Raw genomic sequence first — 23,184 nt, 5'->3', positions numbered from 1 at the left:
TGTGTTGATTATTACAGCGGGTCGATTCACACTGCAAAGAAAAGTCGAAGTTTAAGGAAGTTTCGGCCTCTTTCACTGAATTGGAACCATTAAAAAATATTTGGAGCAAAGATGTAGACAAGTTTTCTGAAGCAGTTTCTGAAACTAATTTTCAAGAGTCCCTTAAGGAAAAGTAATACAAACAAGGAGCAGTAAAGCAACAGGCACCAAAACGCAGTGTTCCACAGGCAGCACTTGTATGCACATTCCTATGTATGAGAGTGGAAAACTCTGTAATTCTGGGCCTGAAGAGGCCACAGGGCTGGCTGGACTCAGAGGCATGTAAGCCTTCTATAGCTCCATCGTTCTCCATGTACATTCTCTTCCTGCTGCTCTGTTTTGCCTCAGAACCACAGAGGTTTCTTTATTTATGAGGTCAGTTATTTGCTGTTAGAATTTTTGAATTATAAATACAATGCAGAAAAATCTGTTCAGAAACAAATGAGGAAAACTACCTGAACGCAGATGGACCGTTACCTGTATCTTTTGAACTGTTATATCTGAAGCCTCTTTCCTGCACATGAAAATCTCTAGAACTGATCAAATGCCGGTCTTGTTGAAGTGGTTAGGAGTTTAGTTTTCGGTAAGATGCCTTCCAGCCCCTGTTTTTCAAATGCTGGCTAGCCCGAGTGTGTTGTGAGGCTGTAACACAGTGCTGTTGTTCCCATGCACACGCTTCCCAAAGAAGCCTTTATTCCTGAGAGCATTCGTGCACGCGGTGCCGGGAAGCCCGTGGCCATGACGTGGCTGGGAATTTCAGTGGGAAGTGCCTGTGGGAGATCCTGGCCTCGCATCACACGGCCCGGCAGCAGCTGGGGGAAAGGACCAGGCGGTCTTTGTAATAAATGGCGTCCTTAGTCACAGGACGCCAGCTGCGAACTGGAAAGAAGGGCACGCTGGGAAAAGCAACGATATTGTGACATTGGTCATATTGGGAAAGCTGTTCCACTTCATCTCCGAGAACACTGACGGCGCGGCTGTCGTTACACTACATCCGCAGCGCACCGATACTCGCGGAGGCGCTCGTCTCTTCCCGACAAATCTTTCTCTCGTCAGTCATCGGCCGTCACGCTCCCTCAGGGCCGAGGTTCCTCCGCGCCGCCAGGGGGCGCTACAACACCGACGTGCCGCGGGGGGCGTGGCTCGCTGCCGTGCCCGGCGCTGCGGGGCCGCGCCGAGGCGCAGGCGGAGGAGGCGGTGGCGCTGCGTGGAGCCCGGCGCGGCTCGCCCGCCCACCGGCACCCGCAGGTGAGTGGGGCCGCGCGGAGCCATTTCGCAAGCTGGGGCGATCGGGTGAGGGGGGGAAGACCCGGCCGAGCCTCCTCGTTGGGGCTGTGTTCTGCCTCGGCCCTGAGCCTGAACGGGCCTTGGACGGATTGCGGTGACGGTGCTGGCGGCACTGCAGGAAGTGTGTGCGGCCGGGAGGGATGGCCGGCTTTCCAGGGGAGCGTGATCTGTGTTCTCGAGGAGCTGTTTGTAACAAGCACGTGTGATAACTGCGGATTTGCTGTTAAATCAGTATCGGGTAAAAGCAAAACTGTGCAGGTGCAGTGAGAAAATAAATACATGGACGCGCTTTTCTTTCGGTCTCTGTGTTTAAAGCACAAGTGTTCAAAGAATTGTATTAGAAGTAATAAAGCACTGTTGATAATCTTTCTACTGTAGACGTGTGAAAGAAGAGAAAGGGAGCACCACTGCCTTCCCTGGTAGTTCTGCCTATTTGTTGCTATGTGCTTCTGTAGAGAAGAAGAGTTCCCGTAATGCCTTCATATTGAAAGCTCAGTGAGTGTGCATGAAGCCATCCTTATATCAGAATGGCTTTGAACAGCCGTGGGGAAAGTGAGTGTGGGGGTTCTGTGACCTCTCACTGTACGTGCTGCTGCTGAAAGGTGCCCTGCCCATAGCTGTGTGCTCTTCATTGCCCCTTGTGCCAGGCCCTGACATAGCTGGCTCAGGGAAGTGAGCAGGCTGGAACTCCCCCAGGTAAATGCACGGTTAGATTTTTTTTAGCTGCACTTGACTGCAGCTGGAGCAGGACCAATAGAATGGACGACTGTGGAGCCAAAGCTGCCGGAGGAGCTTTTTTGTTTGATAAAATCCCATTGTGATAAGAGCTGAAACCTCAGTTGTCCTTGGAGCGTAAGGAGAAACTTCCTTCACTGCAGTTGAGGAAACCTTAGTTCTGTCTCTTGGAGTTTGCAGAAAGTTTGAGTATGCTGCCTATTGTTCCTTGGTGAAGGAAACACTGAGGGAAGTGAGCGTATAGTGCGTGACAAAGGATGGTGATCAGCATGGTAGGAAATGCAAGATGAAGAGCAGGATGAGGTACTGGCAGTGATGGAGCAGCGTGGAACATTTAAAGTGAGAGTGAGCAGGTAGATCTTGCAGCAGAAAGACAAACACAGAGAAGGTAGCCACAGATCGTTTGGACTCTCAGCTTCTTTTGTGCATGATGACTGATAGTGCTGTGTCCAGTAAATAGGCTAGCACTGGAAGGACAATTGGGATAGAAGACTTGATTTCAAGTTCTGTTTAAATAATACTGCAAGGAGAAAGGATTGTGCTGAGCATTCCAGCTGCAGCCTTGGTGCTTTAATTTGTTGTCAGCACGAGAAAAGCAAAAATCACTATTGGTTGGCTTCATGGTGGGTGAGAAATTTTTGTTTGTGTTCCCAAGTTAGTTTGGAAAACTTCTCAATATTTAGTAACCTTGCTATAAATAAAGATGATTGGGAAAGTGGCAGTTAAGGTATTCAAGTAGGAATGCTGGCACATGAAGTGGCTGAAGGCAATTGCTTCAGTCAAAGCTGGAAATGAGCTGAAATATTCATAAGTAAAATGTAAATACACCACCATATTAATCCAGTGAGTCCCTTTTAGCTTCTCTGTACCTCAGTAACCCTTTTATGTATCTGGAAATGAGCTTTTTAATGAGAGCAGATTTGATGTTAGGGCTCTGGAGGAGTCATAGATAGGGTTTTTACTTTTAAGTTATATAATTTCTATCCCCGAGCCCATAGTTACTTTGTTGGTTTTAATGTTAGGAAAGAATCTTAGCATAATCCATTTTGACCTTGTAGATAACGTAGGCCATAGATTGCAGTCTGTGATTGCTGGTTTTAGCTTTTAGAAGATAAACATCTTTAAAAGCAGTCTCTACTATCATTCTGCATACTTTTTAAGGTAAGCTATGTGCTAATGTTTATAATAAACTGGTTTCCAAATTCAGTAGTGCTGACTGATCTGTGCGTGCATATTTCAAAAGTATGCTGTACAGATGGGTGTTGCAAGTGGAGAGTGGAGATTATAGAACAGGTAGGGCTTGGCTTCTCACTTTGTGCTGCTGTTTGGAGTATTATCCAGACAGAGCAACATCTGTCTGTTCTTAATATACATCTCCACAGCACAGTCTGGTGTTTACAGCATGGGATATTTTGAAGGCTGCCCCTTTTTTTTTTTTTCTCAGCCAGGCCTATCACTATTATGCAGGATTGTTCTTAACCCCTGAGCTGCCTTCTGTCCTTTTGTCCTTCAGGATTTTGCCACCTTAGAGCCCTGTGTTGCCTTAATTTATGTCTACAGCTTTCCACAGCCAGAGACTACAATTACATGTGTCTAATACTTTGTTACTATTTAGAAATCAGTGGTGCTTGCTGCAGAGCAAAGGAGCAAGGAATAAGTGCTGCTCCTGCAGCGTCAGCTGCTGGTATTTAATAGACTGATCAGTGACTTCAGGGGTTGCAGCACTGACTTCATTTTTCAGATGAAGATGGTTGCATGGCACGGAATGCAGGGTGGTGTTCTTTGAAGATTTTATGTGTGTGGTTTTATAGAACCACACGTTGATATGAACCCTGTCATACTGCAGTGGCAGGCAGTGTTTAAGGTCTGGTTAAATATTAGCAGTGCTTCTATCTTTTATTTACATGTGGAAATAGCAACTATGCTGAATACTACTTTACAGTATTTACATTTTAAAGGCTTCTTTGGATATATATATTTTTAATAGTGTTGGCATTTTACAAGCTAGGAGTCAAAAGGCATAGTATGCATATTTTATACAAAATGTAATTATATCTTAGCAACTAGTAATGTGATGGAAATCAGAGGTGCTGTCACCATTGAACAAACAAGTTAGATTCAAATATTTTACTTTGAAATGTGCAGAGAGGACGAGTTGATTAGAGTTATCTGAGAGTCACTGATGTTCACTGTTTTGTTATTTCATTTATGTTTTTCATAGCCATCTTGAAACCATGTGGAAATGGGGTAGTGGAGATGATTCTCCTTCCAAAGCAGTAGTAAGTAATGAGCTACTTTTCAGTAATAATTTCTCTAATGGATGTTATGCTAATAATATGTATTTGCTCTTTCATAAAGAAGTTGCTTAATTGCTTTTACCATCATTCGCTTTTATGACTCTATAAGTCAAATTGGGTTCTTGCTTCCATTCTATGTGATATTTAATCATAACACCACTGCTCTGCTCCTCTTCATTATGCTTACATTGTTTTAAGAGCAAATTCAGAGAAATTTTATGGGCTTTATCCCAAGTGTGTTATTTGTGCATAGTGTTCAGTAAAATATTTTGTTACCTCTAGGTCCAGTAACAGTACTACTGGATGTCATGATGAAAATCCAGTAGTTAAGAAAGTTCAGCCCTTGTACATTAAGTTGCTCAACATTTGGTGTAGCTATTAATTGTTTTCATGGTTTGTTTAGCCGTTCAAAGTCAGTGTTGTTGATCCCCATAAAGGAAAAAAAAAATGTTATTTTAAATGAACTATTGCTATAGTTACGTTAAAGCTTATTTTGAAAAAGTCTTAATGAGGGAAAGGTGAGGGATACTGTTTTTTACTTCTGCTTCCTTAAAAAATAAAGCTTTCTTTAAAGCCTTGAGTAGAGTCAGCAAGATCCACTTGAAATCTTTCAGGTTTCTTTTTATGATTCCACACAGATCTTAGATCAGGGACAGAAGGGAAGGTTGCTGTAGAAGAGAATCTATAAAGATGAGGAAAAGGAAGAAACTGCAAGGAATTTCTGAAGTGGCAAAATATAGGGATTTATTGGGTCTGAACAAAATGGTGGAACGATCTGACTGAACCGTAGTACAGTGAAGAATGTTCTTACTCTTTGCTGTAGATCATTACAACTGTGTTGCGAGATCTTTTTAACATGGTTTTATATAACCCCTTCTGTTACTATATCTGTCAAACTAGCTATGACCAGTCTGGTATGTGCACATATAGTAGATGCATGTTTGAATGTTGTGTTCTAAAAAGATGTGCTGTATGTGTTCAGAAAACAAACGCACCCTCTTGCCTTTCAAGCCCCCTCTCCAACCCCTCCCCTCTCCACCCCCCCCCAAAAAAATTGTACCAAAACAGGTGATTTTTTTGCACAAGGAGCATTGTCTGCACCATTTTGTTTGTTCAAAGTGTAGTTAATGTCTGCAGGCTGCGGGCTCACAAGATGCAAGAAGCATGTCGGTGACGGATTTGACTGAACAGCTGGCAAGTACTGAGCAGCTGGTAATACAGCTAAAGGAGCTTGTTCGAGAGAAGGATGCTGAGCTTCGAAATAAAGACCATCAGTTAAAGGTACCGTGTATGTGTTCCTGTCAAAAAGACTGCTTGAAAAAAATACTTCAGTCCTGTTTGCCATAAGCTGATTTTGTATATGAAAGCTTAACAGTCCCCTACAGCAACTGGAGGAACTTCAGGATGCATTGGTAACAATTAGCTGGTCACAGAATCACTGAATTGTAGGGGTTGGAAGGGACCTCCACAGATCATCGAGTCCAACCCCCCTGCCAAAGCAGGTTCCCTACACCAGGTTGCACAGGTAGGCATCCAGGCAGGTCTTGAACATCTCCAGAGAAGGAGACTCCACCACCTCCCTGGGCAGCCTGTTCCAGTGCTCCATCACCTCACTGTAAAGAAGTAACACGTTGCTCACGTTTGTGCGGAACTTCCTATGCTGCAGTTTCTGGCCATTTCCCCTTGTCCTGTCTCCACTCACCACTGAAAAGAGTCCGGCCTTGCCATTCTGCCCCCCACACCTCAGATATTTATAAACCTGGATCAGGTCCCCTCTCAGTCGTCTTTTCTCAAGGCTGAACAGACCCAGTTCACTCAGCCTTTCTTCATAGGAGAGATGCTCCAGGCCCTTCACCATCTTTGCGGCCCTCCGCTGGACTCTTTCCAAGAGATCCCTGTCTTTTTTGTACTGGGGAGCCCAGAACTGGATGCAGTACTCCAGATGAGGCCTGGGTGTTCTAGCTTTTTGTCAATGTATTGTCTGTTCCAAAAGTTAACTGAGTTTGAATATTACACAGGCAGCAGTCTCTCTTCCAAAAATTTGTTTTGGATTTAGATTTCTTAGGGTTTTTTTTTTTTTTTAGATTTTTATGTTTGTTTGTTTTTAATGGGAGACTTGAAGGACGCAGTTGCTCATGGAGCTGATTTAAGTTCTTTGTGACTCTGATGTTTGTAGGAGGAGAAGGAATCTGCTGATGCCAAACTTTCCAAAGTAAAGCTGCAAAACAAAGCCAAGGTTGCATCGTTAACCTCACAACTGGAAGAACTTAAGAAACAGTTGTCAGCATCAGGAGGCTCAGAGGAAAAAGCAGAACCAAAAAAGGTAAGTGCCTTTTAGCTCAAAAGTGGACAGTTTAATATGCCAGACTTGAATATGGACCTCAAGTCCCAATTTTGAGCTGCTTTGATCAGGTTGCAATCAAGATAAACTTTGTAGTCGCTGGCTGCCAGTCTGTGTGTTTCTATCTAATTTATTTTGTTATAGAAATTTAGAAAATTGTGTATTGCTTTCAAATTGTTTTAGTTAAATAAAAAACTAAAAAAATCATACTGCTGTTTGTCTTATTTGCATCTTAAACTCTTCACACGTGAGTCAGGAATATATGTTTATGAGAAGAAATGAAACTAAAAAAACCCACCTTGTAATTTTAATAACCAGAACAACCCTGGAAATCTAAAAATGGCCTTGGAAGCAAAGTTTGGATTAAATGCAGTAATATCTCGTTTTAGCTGACCAGTATTTTACCAGAAACAAAGATTTTTAAAATTTGTTTATAGTAGTGCTTTCATATGAGTAGATACTGTGCTTTGGAGGCATTTAAATGACGCTTTTTTCCCCACTCCCTCCAACAGTCCCTTCTTTCTTCTGTGTTATACTGATTACACTTGCCAGGTTATGTGGCTTACAATGGCCAGAGGAAATAAATACCCCTTCTGCATGTTTCAGTTCACTTTGCATCAATAATTATCATTAATAATTTAAATATGATGATTTCTACATGCTTAATAGGAATACCATGCTGCCTTTGTTTAGCTTCTTGGATTTGTATATAAGGGAATGGAAATACCAACCACGAGTAAAGAGTACTTTATTTCACCAATATTGTTGTTGGAATAGGTGGAGATACCCCAAAATCAGTCACTACCTATTTATGGTATGAAAGACTCCATGTTTTTGCAGGCATCAAGAGATGGTGACCAGGAAAATGCTGCAGCAAACCGTGGGAAAATATTGGTGCTGAGAAAGAGAATTGAAGAACTGGAATCCCAGATCACACAAAAAAATGAAGAGTTACAAAAAAAGGTGGTATTTTAAGTGATGCTTAGCATCTGTTTTTTTTCACATTTGTGGTGCATGATTATATTTAAAGGCTAAACAGATGTTCTGAGAAAGTTTTTGGTTGAGAAGAAAGAGAAGGATATATCACAGAATCACAGAAACACCAAGGTTGGAAAAGACCTACAAGATCATCCAGTCCAGCCACCCACCTATCACTAACAGTTCTCACTAAACCATGTCCCTCAACACAACGTCCACGTTATAATGTTATAATCTGCTTCAGAAAATACAGTAATAGTTGTTTTGTTGTGTCTTCAGCTAATGAATTCTCTAGAATACTTCTGTGGTATTTTGATAGTAAATGGAAAAGGAAAAATTGTATGACCTACATGTCATGTACGTGTGGTTTAATATCATCTTTAAACCTTTTATTTTGAATTAAAATGCTGTTTCAGTTACAAAAAGCATCTCGTTACAGAAAGAAATGCAAACAAGGAATAATTTCATATTATGTGTTTTGTGCATAGTGTTATTGACTGTAGAAAGTGGCAGGAATGCGAGTGCTACAGAATTTCACTGAGAAACAGACTTAGTAATTAAATGTTGTGGCTAAAATTGAACTACATTATAAATGTGGTGGCAGTTTTTTCAGTAACTTAAAATAGGCTGTAAGGAGGTAGTACAAACTGGTCTTCTGAGCTGTAGATGATAGAAGTATAGATTACATGCTGTGTTGTCTTTTCATTTTCAGGATGCTGAATTGGAGGCTCAGCGCTATCGGGGGACTGAAATGGATGCCATGCTGGCAGAGAAAGAAAAGAAGTTAGCTGAAAGAGATGCCTATATCATCGATTTACAGATAGCATGTGGATCAGGTGGTGCTAACAATGAAGTACTCTTGCCCACTGAAGAGCTGAAGGTATGTTTCATAGCAATTTCAGGGAACCCAACAAACCCTGCTGTTACGTGAGCAGTCCTTTTCTGAAGCATAAATAATCTGTCCTTATTCATGTGACTACAATTTCTTCACTGGTTATCTCATTTATTTTGTTAGAGCTAATATTTATTTGCTTTAGTCAGTATCATTAATACTGACTTTGGAATCTGCTGACAAACTTCATACAAATTTATACCAAACCTGAATTTCTAGTTTAATGTGCTTAACATTAGAGGAAAGGCTAGAAGGTGATTCCTAGTGATTGCTTTTTCTTTATTCTGGAGCCATTCTTCTTATCATCTTATGGTTTGCATTCTAAAGAACGAACTATCCATTAAAGAATCATCCCTACAAAGCATGGAGATTCTTGTTCAGCAACTTAACAAGAAGGTTGGAGACAGTGAAGAAAAATGCAGCTTGTTCCAGGAAGAGATTGAGAGTCTTAAAAATGTGCAGAGCAACGAAAGAGAACGTTTCCAAAAGATGGAAGCCACATATATAGAAAATGTAAGTAAGCACTGTAAAAATATTTACATTTGTTGGTGGAAGAAGTGGTGTCTTGGCTGTAGTAGTGCTATCTCAATATCTGAGAGAAGCCATTCTGAATTTTCAGTGATTCTTAAGGTCTAAATAGTCATCAGATGAAATAAAAACAATGGGACTGTCAGTAGATGGTTTGTACAGCTGATTATTGAATATGAAATATTGTGCAAGGAAGGATTTTAACAATGTGGCTGATGTCTGTGCACAGAGGAACTAGGATGTAAATGAGTAAAATGAGTTGTGGAGCATTCTAGTAGAAGAACCCCTAAAGCCTTCTCCTTGTGGCACTGTTCCTGAAGGTGCAGAAGTGTACACGTGCAGCATCTACAGGTCTTTCTGAGTTATTTAACCATTCTGAATACAATCAGCATCCTTTTTTTCAGACTGAACAATCCCAGTTATCTCAGCTATTCCACATACAATTTTTGCTCCAAACCCTGCACAGTTTCATTGCCTTTCTCTGGACATGCTCCAGGGCCTCAGTGTCTTTCTTGTCACTTGAAGTTTGTTATTGTAGATTTGAGGCACGTTTCATGCAAGTTAGAGATTTATCTGTATGCATCATTTTCTTTGGTAATCGCTGACTGATTACTATATTTACTACTAAGCAGAAGCAAAACTCAACTTACAGAACACATTATCTTGCTGTACTTCAGTTACTTCAGTATTCTTTTAATGTACTTTTCTGAACAGGTTTCATATTTTGTTTGTATGTGTTTTTAGGTACGTGTGCTTCAAAATATAATTCATGAAAAGGAAAAAGAGCTGGAAGCACAGGGGAAAAAGCATGAGCAGGAGCTCTTTAAATTAGCTGCTAAATCTGATGCAAGTGCTGACTTGGAACAGGTGTGTTGCTTTGGAAAATTGGTAAATTGCTTTGACTTAGCTGTGGGAGTTTGGAATAATGTAATTAACAGTGAGTATCACAGAATCACAAAGACCTGTATGACACTGTTCAGATGTCTTGTTTGGAAACTAAATATGGGACGTTCACTTTGTCTTCTGAAAGTGTTAACCTCTATATTGATAGCTTGATTTTTTTACTAGCTATTGAAGGCCTTGAAACAGAAGCTCCACGAAAAGGAAGAAGTCATGCTGGGAAGAACACAGGTGATAGATGTGCTGCAAAAAGAACTGGATGCCAAGGACCAGGAATTGAAAGTAAGAAATGTTATATACACCCTGCTCAACTCACCTGGTCAATTACAAGTTCCGAAAACTGTTGATTGTGTACAAAGATGATTCTATGTAAAATACTTTGGCAGTGCTCTGGGTGGTTTTCACACATGCTGATAATGTAATCATGATTGTGCAAACAAATATTAATTTCAGTTAGGAAATGAATTTTAAGGAGAAATAAATCCTGTGAAATACAAAATTGTCAGTTGTCACCGATAGTTTTGATTCATTTATTACATGTTAAAGACTTTTTGCTGTCAAAAAACTTTGATTTCTCTAGTTAAGAGTTTTGGAGAGAACTTCAAAACTGAGGCTTTCTTTTTGTTCCCTAAAGAGAATGTTTTGCTAGTAGTGTGCCCTTCCTTTTGAAGTATTTCTACTGATTGCAAAACCCACAGCTAATCAGGGTTCTTTGTGTTTAAGCACGTATTGTGAACCCTGATTATAGCCTTTTGAGTGCTGCTACTTCAGTTCAACAATGTAAGAAAAGGACATTGCAGTTCTCAAGCTTTTGAGACTCTGCTGAAACAACTTGTTTAAGAAGTGTCAGGGCCAGTAATTCAGCCATAATATTTCTAAAATATTTTCCACTTGCCAAGAGGGTTATTAGACTCACAATCTATTAGAAATTATTTAAACTATGTATGTAACCAGGTAGGCATCCTGTCCTGATGACACAGTCAGGATCCACAGCAAAAATGAATGATCTACAAGCTCTTATCCTAGCTGAGTCGGTGCTTTATTCATCCTTCACGTTTATTATGTGTTGTGCATTATGCAAGCTTTTGTTTTTTGTTTTTTGTTTTTTTCCTGGGGTTAGATGCATCTTGGAGGAAGATGCTTTACAGGAATAGTACCCAGTGCTAATGCATTGAGGGGACAGAAATGCACAACTTGAAGATAGTGGGAAGGGTGAAATATGACGACATGGACTTAGAGCAGTTTTAACTGTGGTGGATCCTTGGTCTTAATAGGAAAATAGCAGGAAGTCTTCCTTTATATGTGCAGTATAATCACATTTTAAAAATATTGTCTCCCTTGTCCTTCACAGCCTCTTTACATGGGCAGTTTATGGATTATGAATGCTGGCTTTTGTACGACAAATCTAATCTGGTGAACCTGTCATACTGTTAGGGAGATCTGTAATCTTTTCTAGCCGTTGTATTATAACTAATGTGAAAGCACTGAAAGTAGAATAAGCACCAACAGAGAACTAGTTAGCAACAGGATTTTGTGAAAAACAACTAGATTGTAGTTTGCTAGTTTAAATTCTAACAATGTAAGTAACAACATCTGAATGGTGTTGTAGTGAACATTCTCAATCCTTGATATCACTGTTAGATTCTTGCAGTTTTCCTTTATGCCATACATCAAAACGTTCATTTTTATTCCACTTTTGCCTATGGAGAGATGTTGTATGTAGTTTGCACCCAAAAATAGCAGTGCTGTTTTTTGAAGTTCCCACGTAGCCCTTTGAAATTGAAGCTGGGTTTTTTGTACTAGAGCCAGTTGCCCAAAGCAGCACCCTTTTCTGATTATGACAAGATGAAGTGTGTAAGAATGCACATATAATGTTTCACAGTGGTACTGAAAATACTTCATATAAGAAAATAAACCTTTTTTTTTAACAGGAGATTACTGAAAACTTGAAACGTCTGCAGTCTGAAAAAGAAAACCTCCAGTCCAAACTGGATGCTGAGAGGCATGTATTGAGGGCACAGATAAAAGACATGATGGAGAAACACATGCTTGAAATGACAAAAGTCAGGGAGAAATACAATGCTGAGCTGCATGAAATTCAAGAGAAACATGAAACTGAGCTGCAAGAGAAAGACCAGGCTCTGTTTCAGCTTAAGAAACAAGTGGCAGAATTAACTGGTAGTGGGCAGACTAACTCAAAAGATGTTGCAGATCTGGAATCTACATCCAAAGAGAAGATAGAAGAATTAGAAGGTATCCTGTTTAAAAAGTTGTCATGTGTGAAGTTACTTTGCACCATACCCTTTCGTACTGTATGCCAATTTCATTCGTTTTTCAAATAGAATTCCATAAAATCCACTGGAAAAGTTATCACCATGAGAAGTATGTGTGCAGAAGCACTGTTACTATGAGGGTTATGGGAATGTAAAGGTATCACTGTAAATTGCTCACTACATTTCTTAATGTTTTTGTTCTCTAAATACAGTTGTCTTGTTTAAGTGTTACTTTCAGTTGCTAAAAAAATTAAACATAGGTCTCTTACTGATAATCGTTCTAGGATTTTAAGTAATTTTTATGCCTTGCTTTTTAGTACAATTGAAATTGAAGACAGAAGAGGCCAGCAAATCTGAAGCTAAGTTTCTGAAAATGAAGGCTTGGTCTAAATCAAGAATCAAACAATTGGAAGATGAGCTGAAAAATGTATGTGCAGCATTTTTTTAATGCTACAGACCTGTTTTTAAAATGCCTTTACTCGATTGAAAGAAGTAAAATATGGGGTAAATAGAACATTGAAATAATTTATTCAAAATGACTATATTTGAGTATAAAAATAGAATAAAAATTGAATGGAAGCTAAATGTTGATACAGGAGGAAATTGCAACAACAAAATGTACAAATTTTGATGCATTTAAAAAGCTTACAGCTGCTTTTTATTTTAGTTTTCATCGAAGAATAATGATCTGTCAGCCTTGAACAATCGTGTGTCAGAATTAGAAGCTGAAAAAGAAGAACTGGAATTAAAACTGCAATCATTACAAGAAATCAGAACTCAGAACGGTAAAACAAGGAGAAAAGCTAACAAAAATATCTTTTTTTACTACTCTATTGCAGATGGTTCAGAGTAAAGAGACAGGGAGGGTTAAATGGACTTTTGACTTGTTTGTTTTAAATTTCCAATATATAGCTTTTCTTTTTTCAAACAGATTTGGAAGTAACTTCATGCTGCTTTGAGCAACAGCATACGCTACTTAACTCAGAGTTGCAACTCGGTTCTTCGTTCCCTAAACCTTCTTGTGCTTTATAGTTCAGGCCTTGTTGTATTTGACAGAATGTGTATCCGGTTCTCTAGTAAAGTGTAAGAGGTATTTTCTTAGGATGAAAAATGAGAATGAGCATATTTGGAAAAATATAACAGAGTGTGTATAATAAATGGTAAAGAGCAGTGAGCTTAAATTCAGAATTATCTCAAATGTTTTTTTTTTTTTCTTGTTATAAAGATTTTGAGAAAAATTTGTATAAAACCTCAGAGTGGTAACTAGGTTTAAAATACAGCTCAGAGAGATTATTTTTGTGTTATCTTGTTAGTTTTTATGAGTTTTTTTGTTTTTTTAATGGAAAATGGTAGAATTTTCAGTTTAGTGGTCTAAATTGTTAGCAGATTAAATTTGAAGCACTCATCAGTATTTAATAAACAAGAAGTCAGTCTTGTGGGTAAGTGGACAGCACAGCCCAGCACAGGGCTTCTTATTGAAATCAATCATCTAAATTTCCATTTTTAATCTCTTTTCTATGCTTTTATTGATCTTCCTTTGGTTTTGCATTGTCTCAAACCTAATTGATGATTTTCTTTTTGTAGAAGAATTGCTGACTAAGCTAGAAATCTATGAAGAGCAGCAAAGGAAGTTGCAAGCTGATCTTGACCAAGTTACAAAGAGAGCAGCTTCACAGGTTAACTTTAAAATTGATTTGTATGAATTACTGATTGGCTCAAGTGGCACATTGGAAAGTATGTTCATTGAATCTTGGTGCTGCAGATGAGTGACACATGAAACTGAGATGTCAGTGGCTGTTAAGTAACAAGCTGACAGGATTTGAATTAATTAAATGTGGATTTCTACTTACTTTTTTACATACTTTAAATTATGTTTCCCTAAACTGCTTATGATTTATTTAGTTACATTTAACAGAAATTATTGAAGTGTGACTTCTTATTACTTTGTGTATGACCTGAGTAACTTTCAGAAGAAAATAACAAATGAAATCTTAACAAATATCCAGATATGGATGAGAAGACTCAGAAAATTATCCCAAAAGACTTCTAGATAGATTAAAAGCATATGTTACTCTTAGTGCTAAGTGATTTTGTGCAAGCCCAACAACAAAGCCAGTTTGAACATACTTTGCTGAAAGTGTTATCTATGAACTTTAATGAAATTTTTTTGTTTGTTTGATTGTTACATTTATAAAACGAGGCTTTCTTTTGAGGGGAAGGCAGAAACATTCTTATTCTACTCATGGATAAAAGTAATAGAGATTTCTTATCTCAAGGAAAGGAAGTTAAATATTATTCTACTTTGAAATATTTCAAGATGAAAATGTACAAGAAAAATATTTTGGTTAAAAGAAAACACACTTCATTTAAAAAGTATTTTAGACTAAAAGTGCAACTGGCAAGTAGCATTTTAGATATTTTGCTAAGTGGTGAGGTTTGCCTTTTTTACCATCTACGATAATATCTTCATTTTCACAGATATGTATGTGAAGTGGTAAACAATACAGATAATTTTCTCTGTGAATGGCTTGCTAAATTAAAAAGTCATTCATGTTCATAGCGGTATTTGGTGAATATATTTTCATGTCCACTTTCTCTTGTTAGGCTAGTGAATCAGGTAGTGCGGATGAATTGCAGAATCAGCTCTTAGAATGGCAAGAAAATGCACCAGAATCAGAGGAGTCGCGTGATCGAGTCAGAGAAGAGAAATCTGCTATGGCCTTGAGAATGGCTCAGATTGAGGAGGAGAGAGAAGGTGGGTTGTTTTTCTTAGTTAAATTATCACATACATATGATGTGCAATCACATCTCACATGTTTGTGTGTTCTACTGCAGACTGAATTTATACTGTTCTATCATGACTAATTTATGTAATTTTGAGAATTATATATAGCTAGTGAATTTGCTTAAATTTGCATTTTTAATTTTTTTTCCTATGTCCTTGAATCTTTTTTCCATACGTTCATTTTTTTTTCTTTGTATCATTTTTATGAGTAGATGTGCTTGTTCTGTTTCCCCTCCAAGTTGCTGCGCTGTAAGAAATGCTGAACTTCAGAAGCGTACTGTCCACATATGAATGAACAGTGCTTAAAAAGTTCACCGTATGTTAAAGCTGCCTGCCTTGAACAGGGAGTAAAGGTGTGGGAAACTGTGGTACTGGTTTAAATTTGATATTGGGTGGTGCTTTAGTAAAATGCAGGACAAATTTTCCCTTTAAATGTCATTAATCAGAAACGTTCCTTTAGTAGTCTGTTAACAAGTGTCACTTGTGTGGTTGGCTGAATAACAGTAAGTGTTACAGAAAATCACATTTTGGGTAATCTCAAGTATTGAAATTTTCTAAATTATTAATTAAACAGTTGATGAGAAAGTGAAGCAGATTCTGTTAAATCTCATAAAAGTCTGGTTAAATTTCAGTTAGTTTTTACTGCTTATTTCCCAGACCATTTAGTACTTCATTTTAACTTTTGTCCCATTAGTTAATGGATTAACAGCACATAACGTGCACAACCTACCATCATAATTAATTCAGTTAAAGAACTCGAGTCTTCTCTTTCTAATGTGCAATTGAGTAATTATTTTTAATTTAAAGGATGAATTTGGTAGTTCAGTATATAAGCACAGAAATGTTTTAAAGATCTTGTCTCATCTTTTTGAGTTTTACCACGTAATGCTTTGGACGAAAATAATATTCCCTTCATTAAAACTACCTGTTACCTCATATGTGGTAACTACAGACCCACATGCAATATTAATAGCAGTTGTAAAATTTCATCTGCGTCAGTCTGTGTTTAATTTTGCATTTTTTCCCCTTGGGATAAGCATGACCTTTCTGTTTCTGTTTTTTTTGGTGTTTTTTTTCCTGCCGTTACACCTGATGAGCCCTCAGCGTCCCTTCCCCCTCCACTCCTACCCTACACTGCGATTTGGTCAGCCAGTGAGAACATAGTTTCCCATCAGTTTTGTGCATGCAGGTTCCTGCAGCAATGGCAACTTGTAATGTACTGTTGCTGATTTCTTCTGATGATGGTTCTTTTGAGGAAATTGCCAACAGTACCTTATAATATTTGCCATTGATGGTATGTGGGTTTTAACAGTATGTGTAACAAATGCTGTCTTTCAACTTTATTTTTTTTTCCCTCTTGCAAAGCCAATTTCTTCATTTACACTAACCGAGTCTGTTTCTTTATTTTTCTTTGTTGTAACAGCTGACTCCATATTTCTAGAGGAAAAAAATCTTAGCTTGCTGCAACTGGATATAACTAAATAAGAATTGAATTTATTTAGAAATTCTTAATAGAAATTGAAATTCAGTAGCATTTTTTAAAAAAAACAATTATGTTCCCTCATGTAAGTTACAGGATTTATTTGGATTAATATTAGTTACCAATATTTTAAGCAATTTAGAAACCCACTACTCATTCCATCATAGACTATGGGAATTTGCCAAGTAAGGCAATTTTCTGTTTTGGAATGAATGTATGAAGAGCTACACAATCTTAGGGGGATATAGCATTGACTGATGTCTGTAAATTCTGGCTTGTTTCCTCTGCAAACCACTGAAGATTGTAACATGAACAGTTACACACAGAATTATAGATGCATTATTAGTTAATTTGAATGCACTGTGAATCAGAATAAAAGTGTTTTGTTCAGGTTTTTACTTCAGATATAATTGCAAATGAAAGGCTTCCTATGCTGCTGCAAAACATTAGAAAATATATTTACTTACTAACTATTGTTAAAGTAATGCTGAATTTAACTGAAAGTGTTTTAATGTTTAACAAAGGGTTTTACACTATTCCAAAGCTCCAATTTCTACATTGTCGTTTTTCATCTGACAATGGTAATGTCGTTTTTTCTTTCACTATCAAAACCAAAAATAGTTGGGTTCCTAAAGGATAGTGTACTTTTCTTTCTGATGATGCTTAAAAGCAGATGTCTTCAATTTAAACTTGAAGGCATTTAATTTTTTTAAAGAGGGAATTAAATTCTGATATTAAATAACGCTTTGTCTTTGAATTGCTTCCTGGGCTACAATAGTAGTTCTGTAAGCATATATTTAAGGTGATCAGAATTTGGCATTTATATATTTATATATATATATTTATATATATATATTTATATATATATATATATATATATATGCTTTCAAAAAGCACATGTAGCAATTAAATACAAAATTAAAAAAAAAAAAAGTTGAATTCATGTTTGCACAAAAGTGTGCAGAATGAATGCTGATAAAGTGACTGTGCAAGAAACCACAATTTAATTGAAACCAAAATTTAATTAAAACCATAAGGGAAATCCAGTTCTGCAGTCCTGCTTGAATGGCCCTTAGAGGTTTTCTTTAACGTTTTTTGCTTGAATCTTTTATGACTGTTAAGTATGTAGTTTTTAAATATTACAGGAAGAACTTTACTCCCATCTAGTAGGTGGCATATGAATGTGCTTTAATGAAATCTGTTGAATAAGTTAACCTTGTTCAATTCAGATGAAAGCTGAGCATTCCCAGTATGACCTAACAGTTTTGGGGTTATACTTCACTGATGCATAAGTAGAATGTTGTCTGGACTTTGCATTTTATGAAGACAACTGTGTATTGATACGGTTAAGTTGAAAGCTATATCTGCGATTGTCTTATTTTCAGTTGAAGTATGGAGCCACCTTTATTTTCATTTCTTCTCACCAGCTGTTCTGTTTTGTCTGCTTTGCATGATACACCTATTACCTAGTCTGTCAACCCAAATGTGTTTTGTCATATCACAAAACAGATGGGAATGTACTTAAAATGAAAAAGCCTTTCTAACAGCGAACAAGATGCATACCTTAGCTTTCATATTCTGAATTTATTCAGTGTGGTTTTTTGTTTTAAACAATGATTCTGTATTTGTCTTTAAAAGAATGGTATTATTGATGTATGATAAGATGGTTTGATACCAGTTGCAGTGTAACACTTGCTTGTGACTTCCTCAAATTATCATACTCGTACTAAAATTGAAGTCGAAATAGACACGTTACTTACATGAAATTTATGTGATTGTTCACATTACAAAAAGCACAGCTGTCTCAGCTGATATTATTATACAAATTGGGTATATTTTAACCTGGTAAATCAAAAGCCTATGTAATTTGGCCTTTAATTGGTTGGATTTATTATTGTTACTTTAGCGTAAACTCACCCTTTCCAATCTCTTGTATTAAGACTTTCTTTAGAGTGATGAAGAAGTAATGCTAGACTTCAGTTTGCTTCTTCTTAGTGAGATAGATATACAGTCTTTATTTTTGTGTTCTACTAAGTAACGTTGGAGGGAAATCACAAGGTGAATGCTGTGGATTGCTTCTTTAATCTTGTTCTGTCAGTCATTCATAGGGACTTCAGCCTGTCCCAGGTCTCTTTTCATGTAGTAGTGTCTGATATAATTGTAATTCCTTTCCTGTGGCACAAAACTGATTGAGGATGACTGGTTCTTTCCTGGCTGCTCTGATCCAGCCATAGTCTCAGGGCAACAGGAGCTGGAGGAGGAACTGACCACAGTTCAAGGAATGGGCAGGCTGGATCAGGCGGGAAGAAAAAGTAATCAGAACAACAGGAATCTTCAGGTGGGTTAAAAGTTACGTATATCTATTTTTACCTGAATGTTAATGAAAATATGATGCTTTACAGTTGGATAGGCTTAGATCTGTTATGTAAGTGAATACTAGATAGATTTGGTAGTGAATTTTAAATGCCTGTGAATGTAGCCAGAAGATGAGGAGCAGTTCTAGTGGCATCCCAGTTCTCTGTTCCTTGAGTCATGAGCCTGCTTAATTTTACGTTGAAAAATTGTGAGTCTCCTTCTGGAGTAATTCATATCCTTGTAGCTGTGTACATGCTTCATATGCTAAGGCCATGTTTTGTGTCAGATACAGTCTTTATTAATTTCTATGCAGGGAGATTTATAGAATAGTTAGTAATTAGTGTCAGTTCATTTGAGTTAACTTTTTGGTACTTGGTGCTGTTGCTTGCAAAAAAAAAAAAAAAAAAAAAATCCCAGTATTTTATAAGAATAATTAGAATGTCACTTGCATAAACCTGCTGTTGGAAGAATAATTTTATGTTTAGTTAATTCCAGTACTTCGATTTTCAGAGGATGCTATTAACTGTGGAAACTGGAACTAATTAACGTTTCCAAACATAATTATCTGTTGGCCTCTCAGATGCCTGAGGGTGTCTTTAGAGCTGTAGTAGGTCCTGCACAAAGACTGTGGAAGATTCTCCTTCTCTGGAAATGACAGTTTAAGGCTAGACAGGTGTCCATAGTGGTCACACATGCTTATGTTTATGCACCTGAATCACTTGTTGGATTTTATAATATTTAACTGAAACTACACTTCTAGTAACAGAATATGTATTTTACCCTTCCTTCTTTTCTTCTTTTAATTAAATGTCATTCTTATATTTTGCACGTAGGAAGAGTACAGCTTTGATAGAAAACAATGCTTTCAAGAAGCATTGAATGTCACCCTGGATAGCACTGATTCAGCTGAAGGAGAAAATATGGGAGGTTGGTGGCCAGAATACACTTCACCTAATGCAGGTGTGATAGAGACTAGACAGTTTATTAAAGCATGCACAGCCTCTGTATTTTGTGTCTATTTTTGTTTTCAAAATTCAACTAACAACCCATTTGTGGTGTATCCTATTCTTTGTTGAATTTTTTTGGCTTGCGTTTTCTTCTGTTTCATTTTAAGCATGTGCGTGCTGGATGAACTGCCTAGTTTTGGTTCAGAAGTAGAATATAAATATTATTAAACACTGGAACTGTTTGAGCCTTGCTGCCTGTGAAGTACCCTACGTAGCAAGATCGTGTGGTTTTTAAGTTGAGTCTTGTTCCTGTGAGTGTGTTTCCAATCTATGTAACTGTTTTGTTTGGAAAACAGAATTATATTGCACTGCTGTGTGCTTTGTTTTAAAGATCAAACAGCTGTTTTTTAGTGTGGATATGCTCTTCTGTCTGTGGTATAAGCTAGTAGTATGTATTATTAGTAAAATGCAGTAGATGCACTTGCAAATTTTGATATAGACCAGTTTACTTTGTTAATATAGTTTAAAATCTGATCTTGTAAGTATATTAACTTATGATTAAAGTAACATCGTTCTTATTATTAATTGGAACACAATATTGATTAAAATATTTCTGCTAGATTCTCTATGAGTTACTGAGTTTTGCAAGTAGATTCTAGTTTTTGAAAAGTTATGGGTATGTTTATCATTTAATATTTGCATGAACAAGACCTCAAGCATTTCCATTGGAAGTGGTTAAGATCTAATTGTGCCCAACAATGGCAGAAATTGTGAATATAAAGGTGAAAGTCATTTCTAGACTTAAGGATTTTTTAATAGATCTTTCTTGAAATAATTCTTCCTTTTGACTTAAATAGGCTTACGGAGTGTAGTTGAAGAGTTGGAATTGGAAAGAAATCAACTGCAGGAACAAATTCTGTTTCTAGAAGAACGTTGTCAGGATTTGGAAGATAGATTGCAGCTTCAAGGTAGAATGGAAACTCTTCAGGTGAGCTTTTGCACTTCCCTAAAAACTGCTATTGTTAAGATAATTGCTTAGTTCTCTCTTCATATTCTTACAACAGCCTACAGTAGCACAAAAGTGTAAATTTGCAGCTAGCAAAAATACCTAAAACCTATTTTATAGTTTCTGTTGGCTGACAGTCTACACATGCTATCTTATGCTCTAAAGTTTAAGCCTGTCACTTCTATTCAGTAAAAGTAGAAGTCAGTGCATTAAAAAAAACTTGGTTGGAAGTAAGCTTCATTAATTGTTGCAGAAACATAGTAAAGGTCAAAATAATTTGTATAACTCTCTGTAGTTAAAAGAGCAAGAGCTGAATTTTTTTTTTTTTTTACTACTAGAAGTCTCTGTCACATCCCTCAATTCATAATTGTAGCTCACATACCACGTACATAGAATATATGCATAATAAATACATAACATATTTTAATTATGCTGCAGTGAATGCACGAGAAGAACAGTAACATAAATACTTAAATCAGAAATTTTAAATACTTTTATAGTATTTCCTGACTAGTAAGTTACTATGTTCAATACTTTCTAAACCTAATTTCCACAAAATGACACAACTGATCTCTTCTCATGGTCCTCAAGCTTGGTACATTGCTCATATTCCTTACCTGCTAAGTTGCACCTATTCATTTATTTATAATTAATTTAAGATACAAAACAAACTTATTAATATCTGAGAATCTTTTAACAAAACCTTTTGATACAGGTAACGTTTGATGTAAAGGAAGAAGGGCAGCTATTGAGGGCGGTACAGGTGTGTTCTGCCTCCTCCAGAATGCTAGCTTATTTTCATTAGAGGTGACAAGTTTGCCACGTTTGTCCTTTTTGATGTTGGTTCTGAATATGTGTTTTGCTTTTTGGTTGCCATTAGATTTTTTTGTGGTTCTATTTTTGAATGAGTGCTGTGAATCTGACTAGAGTAGGGCATTTGCATTGTTTTTTGTTGTTTTCTTTTTTAAGTGTGTGAATGGAGCTTGCTTTCTTTTTCTTCTTTTCTCTGCAACTCCCTTTATGCTAATTTAGTCTCCTGCAGATTTTTTGCATTCCTTCAGGTTGAAAAAAAACATGCCCCTTTAGTATTATCTTCAGATCAATGAGGAAAATGTGTTTTCAAAGCAGTAGCTTCCCCTTTTGAAGATCAATTAAATAAGGTGCCTTAACACTGTGTGTGTGTGTTGCTTTGGGTATAGAGCAACAATCCCTGAGTTCATTCTAGTATAGCATCACTGTAGGAAGTATTTCTGAAAGGTGGGTTGCATCTATCTGAACTTATGATATTAATGTTGTATTTTGAACTGATGAGTGCTAATATGCTAACAGTCTCTTGTTACATAAGATGTAAATCTTCTAATGAGTCAGATTTTTGGAACTCTAGTTCTCTTGTGCTATTCTATGTGTGCAGTAATCCTCTTGATTAACTTTTTGTTGCAGAATGAAAATGAACGTTTTCAAAGTCAGCTCACCCAGTTACGCAATCAACAGATTCGAGATGCCGAAAAGCATCAAATCCTGATCTCTGGATTGAATGAGCAGCTGAAAGGGTAAAATAAAGGCTCTTTATAACTCCATTGAGGATTTGCTTTCTTTGCTTTAAACTTAAATTTCTAATGGACCAGAAGTGTCATCTGTTAAAACGTGTAAACTTGATACTTGTTTCTGATTGCAGTCAAGATACTTTTGGACTTGGAAGTTTAAATGGAAATTGTAGAAATGATTATTTTTTTAGGAACACAGTTTGGGGGCTAATAAACTAGAAAGCCTAAAACAAACTTTGTTTTCAAGATGGAATTTAGTTATCAAAGGTCTGTGTATGTGCTTTCTTCTCAGGTTGAGCGACCGAAATAGTTTCCTTGAAACTTCACTTGGAGAAAAAGAAGAAAAACTGCTAAGCTTAACAGAAAAACTAGAACAAATTGAAACTTTGAGAAAACTGCTTCAAGAAAGGGATCTGTTGAACAAAGAGCTGGGAGAGAAGTTTGTGCATAGTGAACAAAATGTAAGTTACTAAATAGTATATAATTTATTAGAACTGGTGAACATTGGCCTTAACTTTTGATTTGTATTCCAGAAGTAAAATTGCTGTTTTTCTAGCCAAAGGATTTGGCTCTTTTGTTTCATTGCAGCTTTGTTCACATCATATAATTACTTTGCTTAAAGTTGGGTGTAACGATTACTTGCCACACCACAGTGATTTGCATGAATGTATTGTGTATTTTGAGTGAAATGTTGTCTTAATTAATTTCATTATATGAATACCTCTTTTAGGTAAGTTCAATCTTGCTATTCTAACATCGCATTTTAAATATGTTTCTATGATCTAAATCTTTATTTT

The 23,184-nt window shown here is 37.0% G+C and overlaps 1 protein-coding gene across 1 annotated transcript in view; it reads left to right on the top strand.

The window, feature by feature from the left end:
* Positions 1-4,295: 4,295 nt before the first annotated feature.
* The window catches only part of LOC306948215 (uncharacterized protein), a gene marked incomplete at both ends in the record, with an annotated part of 39,607 nt that continues 20,718 nt past the window's right edge, over positions 4,296-23,184 (top strand). The window contains 18 exons of the mRNA XM_079537750.1: positions 4,296-4,340; positions 5,496-5,639; positions 6,535-6,681; positions 7,540-7,662; positions 8,390-8,557; positions 8,897-9,082; positions 9,842-9,964; positions 10,166-10,279; positions 11,929-12,250; positions 12,588-12,697; positions 12,938-13,055; positions 13,855-13,946; positions 14,875-15,025; positions 18,764-18,873; positions 19,724-19,850; positions 20,695-20,825; positions 22,284-22,393; positions 22,680-22,848. Coding sequence (XP_079393876.1) covers positions 4,296-4,340; positions 5,496-5,639; positions 6,535-6,681; positions 7,540-7,662; positions 8,390-8,557; positions 8,897-9,082; positions 9,842-9,964; positions 10,166-10,279; positions 11,929-12,250; positions 12,588-12,697; positions 12,938-13,055; positions 13,855-13,946; positions 14,875-15,025; positions 18,764-18,873; positions 19,724-19,850; positions 20,695-20,825; positions 22,284-22,393; positions 22,680-22,848 — 2,490 coding nt within the window. The remainder of the gene's footprint in view (positions 4,341-5,495; positions 5,640-6,534; positions 6,682-7,539; positions 7,663-8,389; positions 8,558-8,896; positions 9,083-9,841; positions 9,965-10,165; positions 10,280-11,928; positions 12,251-12,587; positions 12,698-12,937; positions 13,056-13,854; positions 13,947-14,874; positions 15,026-18,763; positions 18,874-19,723; positions 19,851-20,694; positions 20,826-22,283; positions 22,394-22,679; positions 22,849-23,184) is intronic.

This window comes from Tetrao urogallus, assembly GCF_951394365.1.
Source record: "Tetrao urogallus genome assembly, chromosome: 6".
Classification (NCBI taxonomy): Eukaryota; Metazoa; Chordata; class Aves; order Galliformes; family Phasianidae; genus Tetrao; species Tetrao urogallus.
Note: the sequence above shows the minus strand (reverse complement) of the source record. Positions and strands in the feature narration are given on the sequence as shown.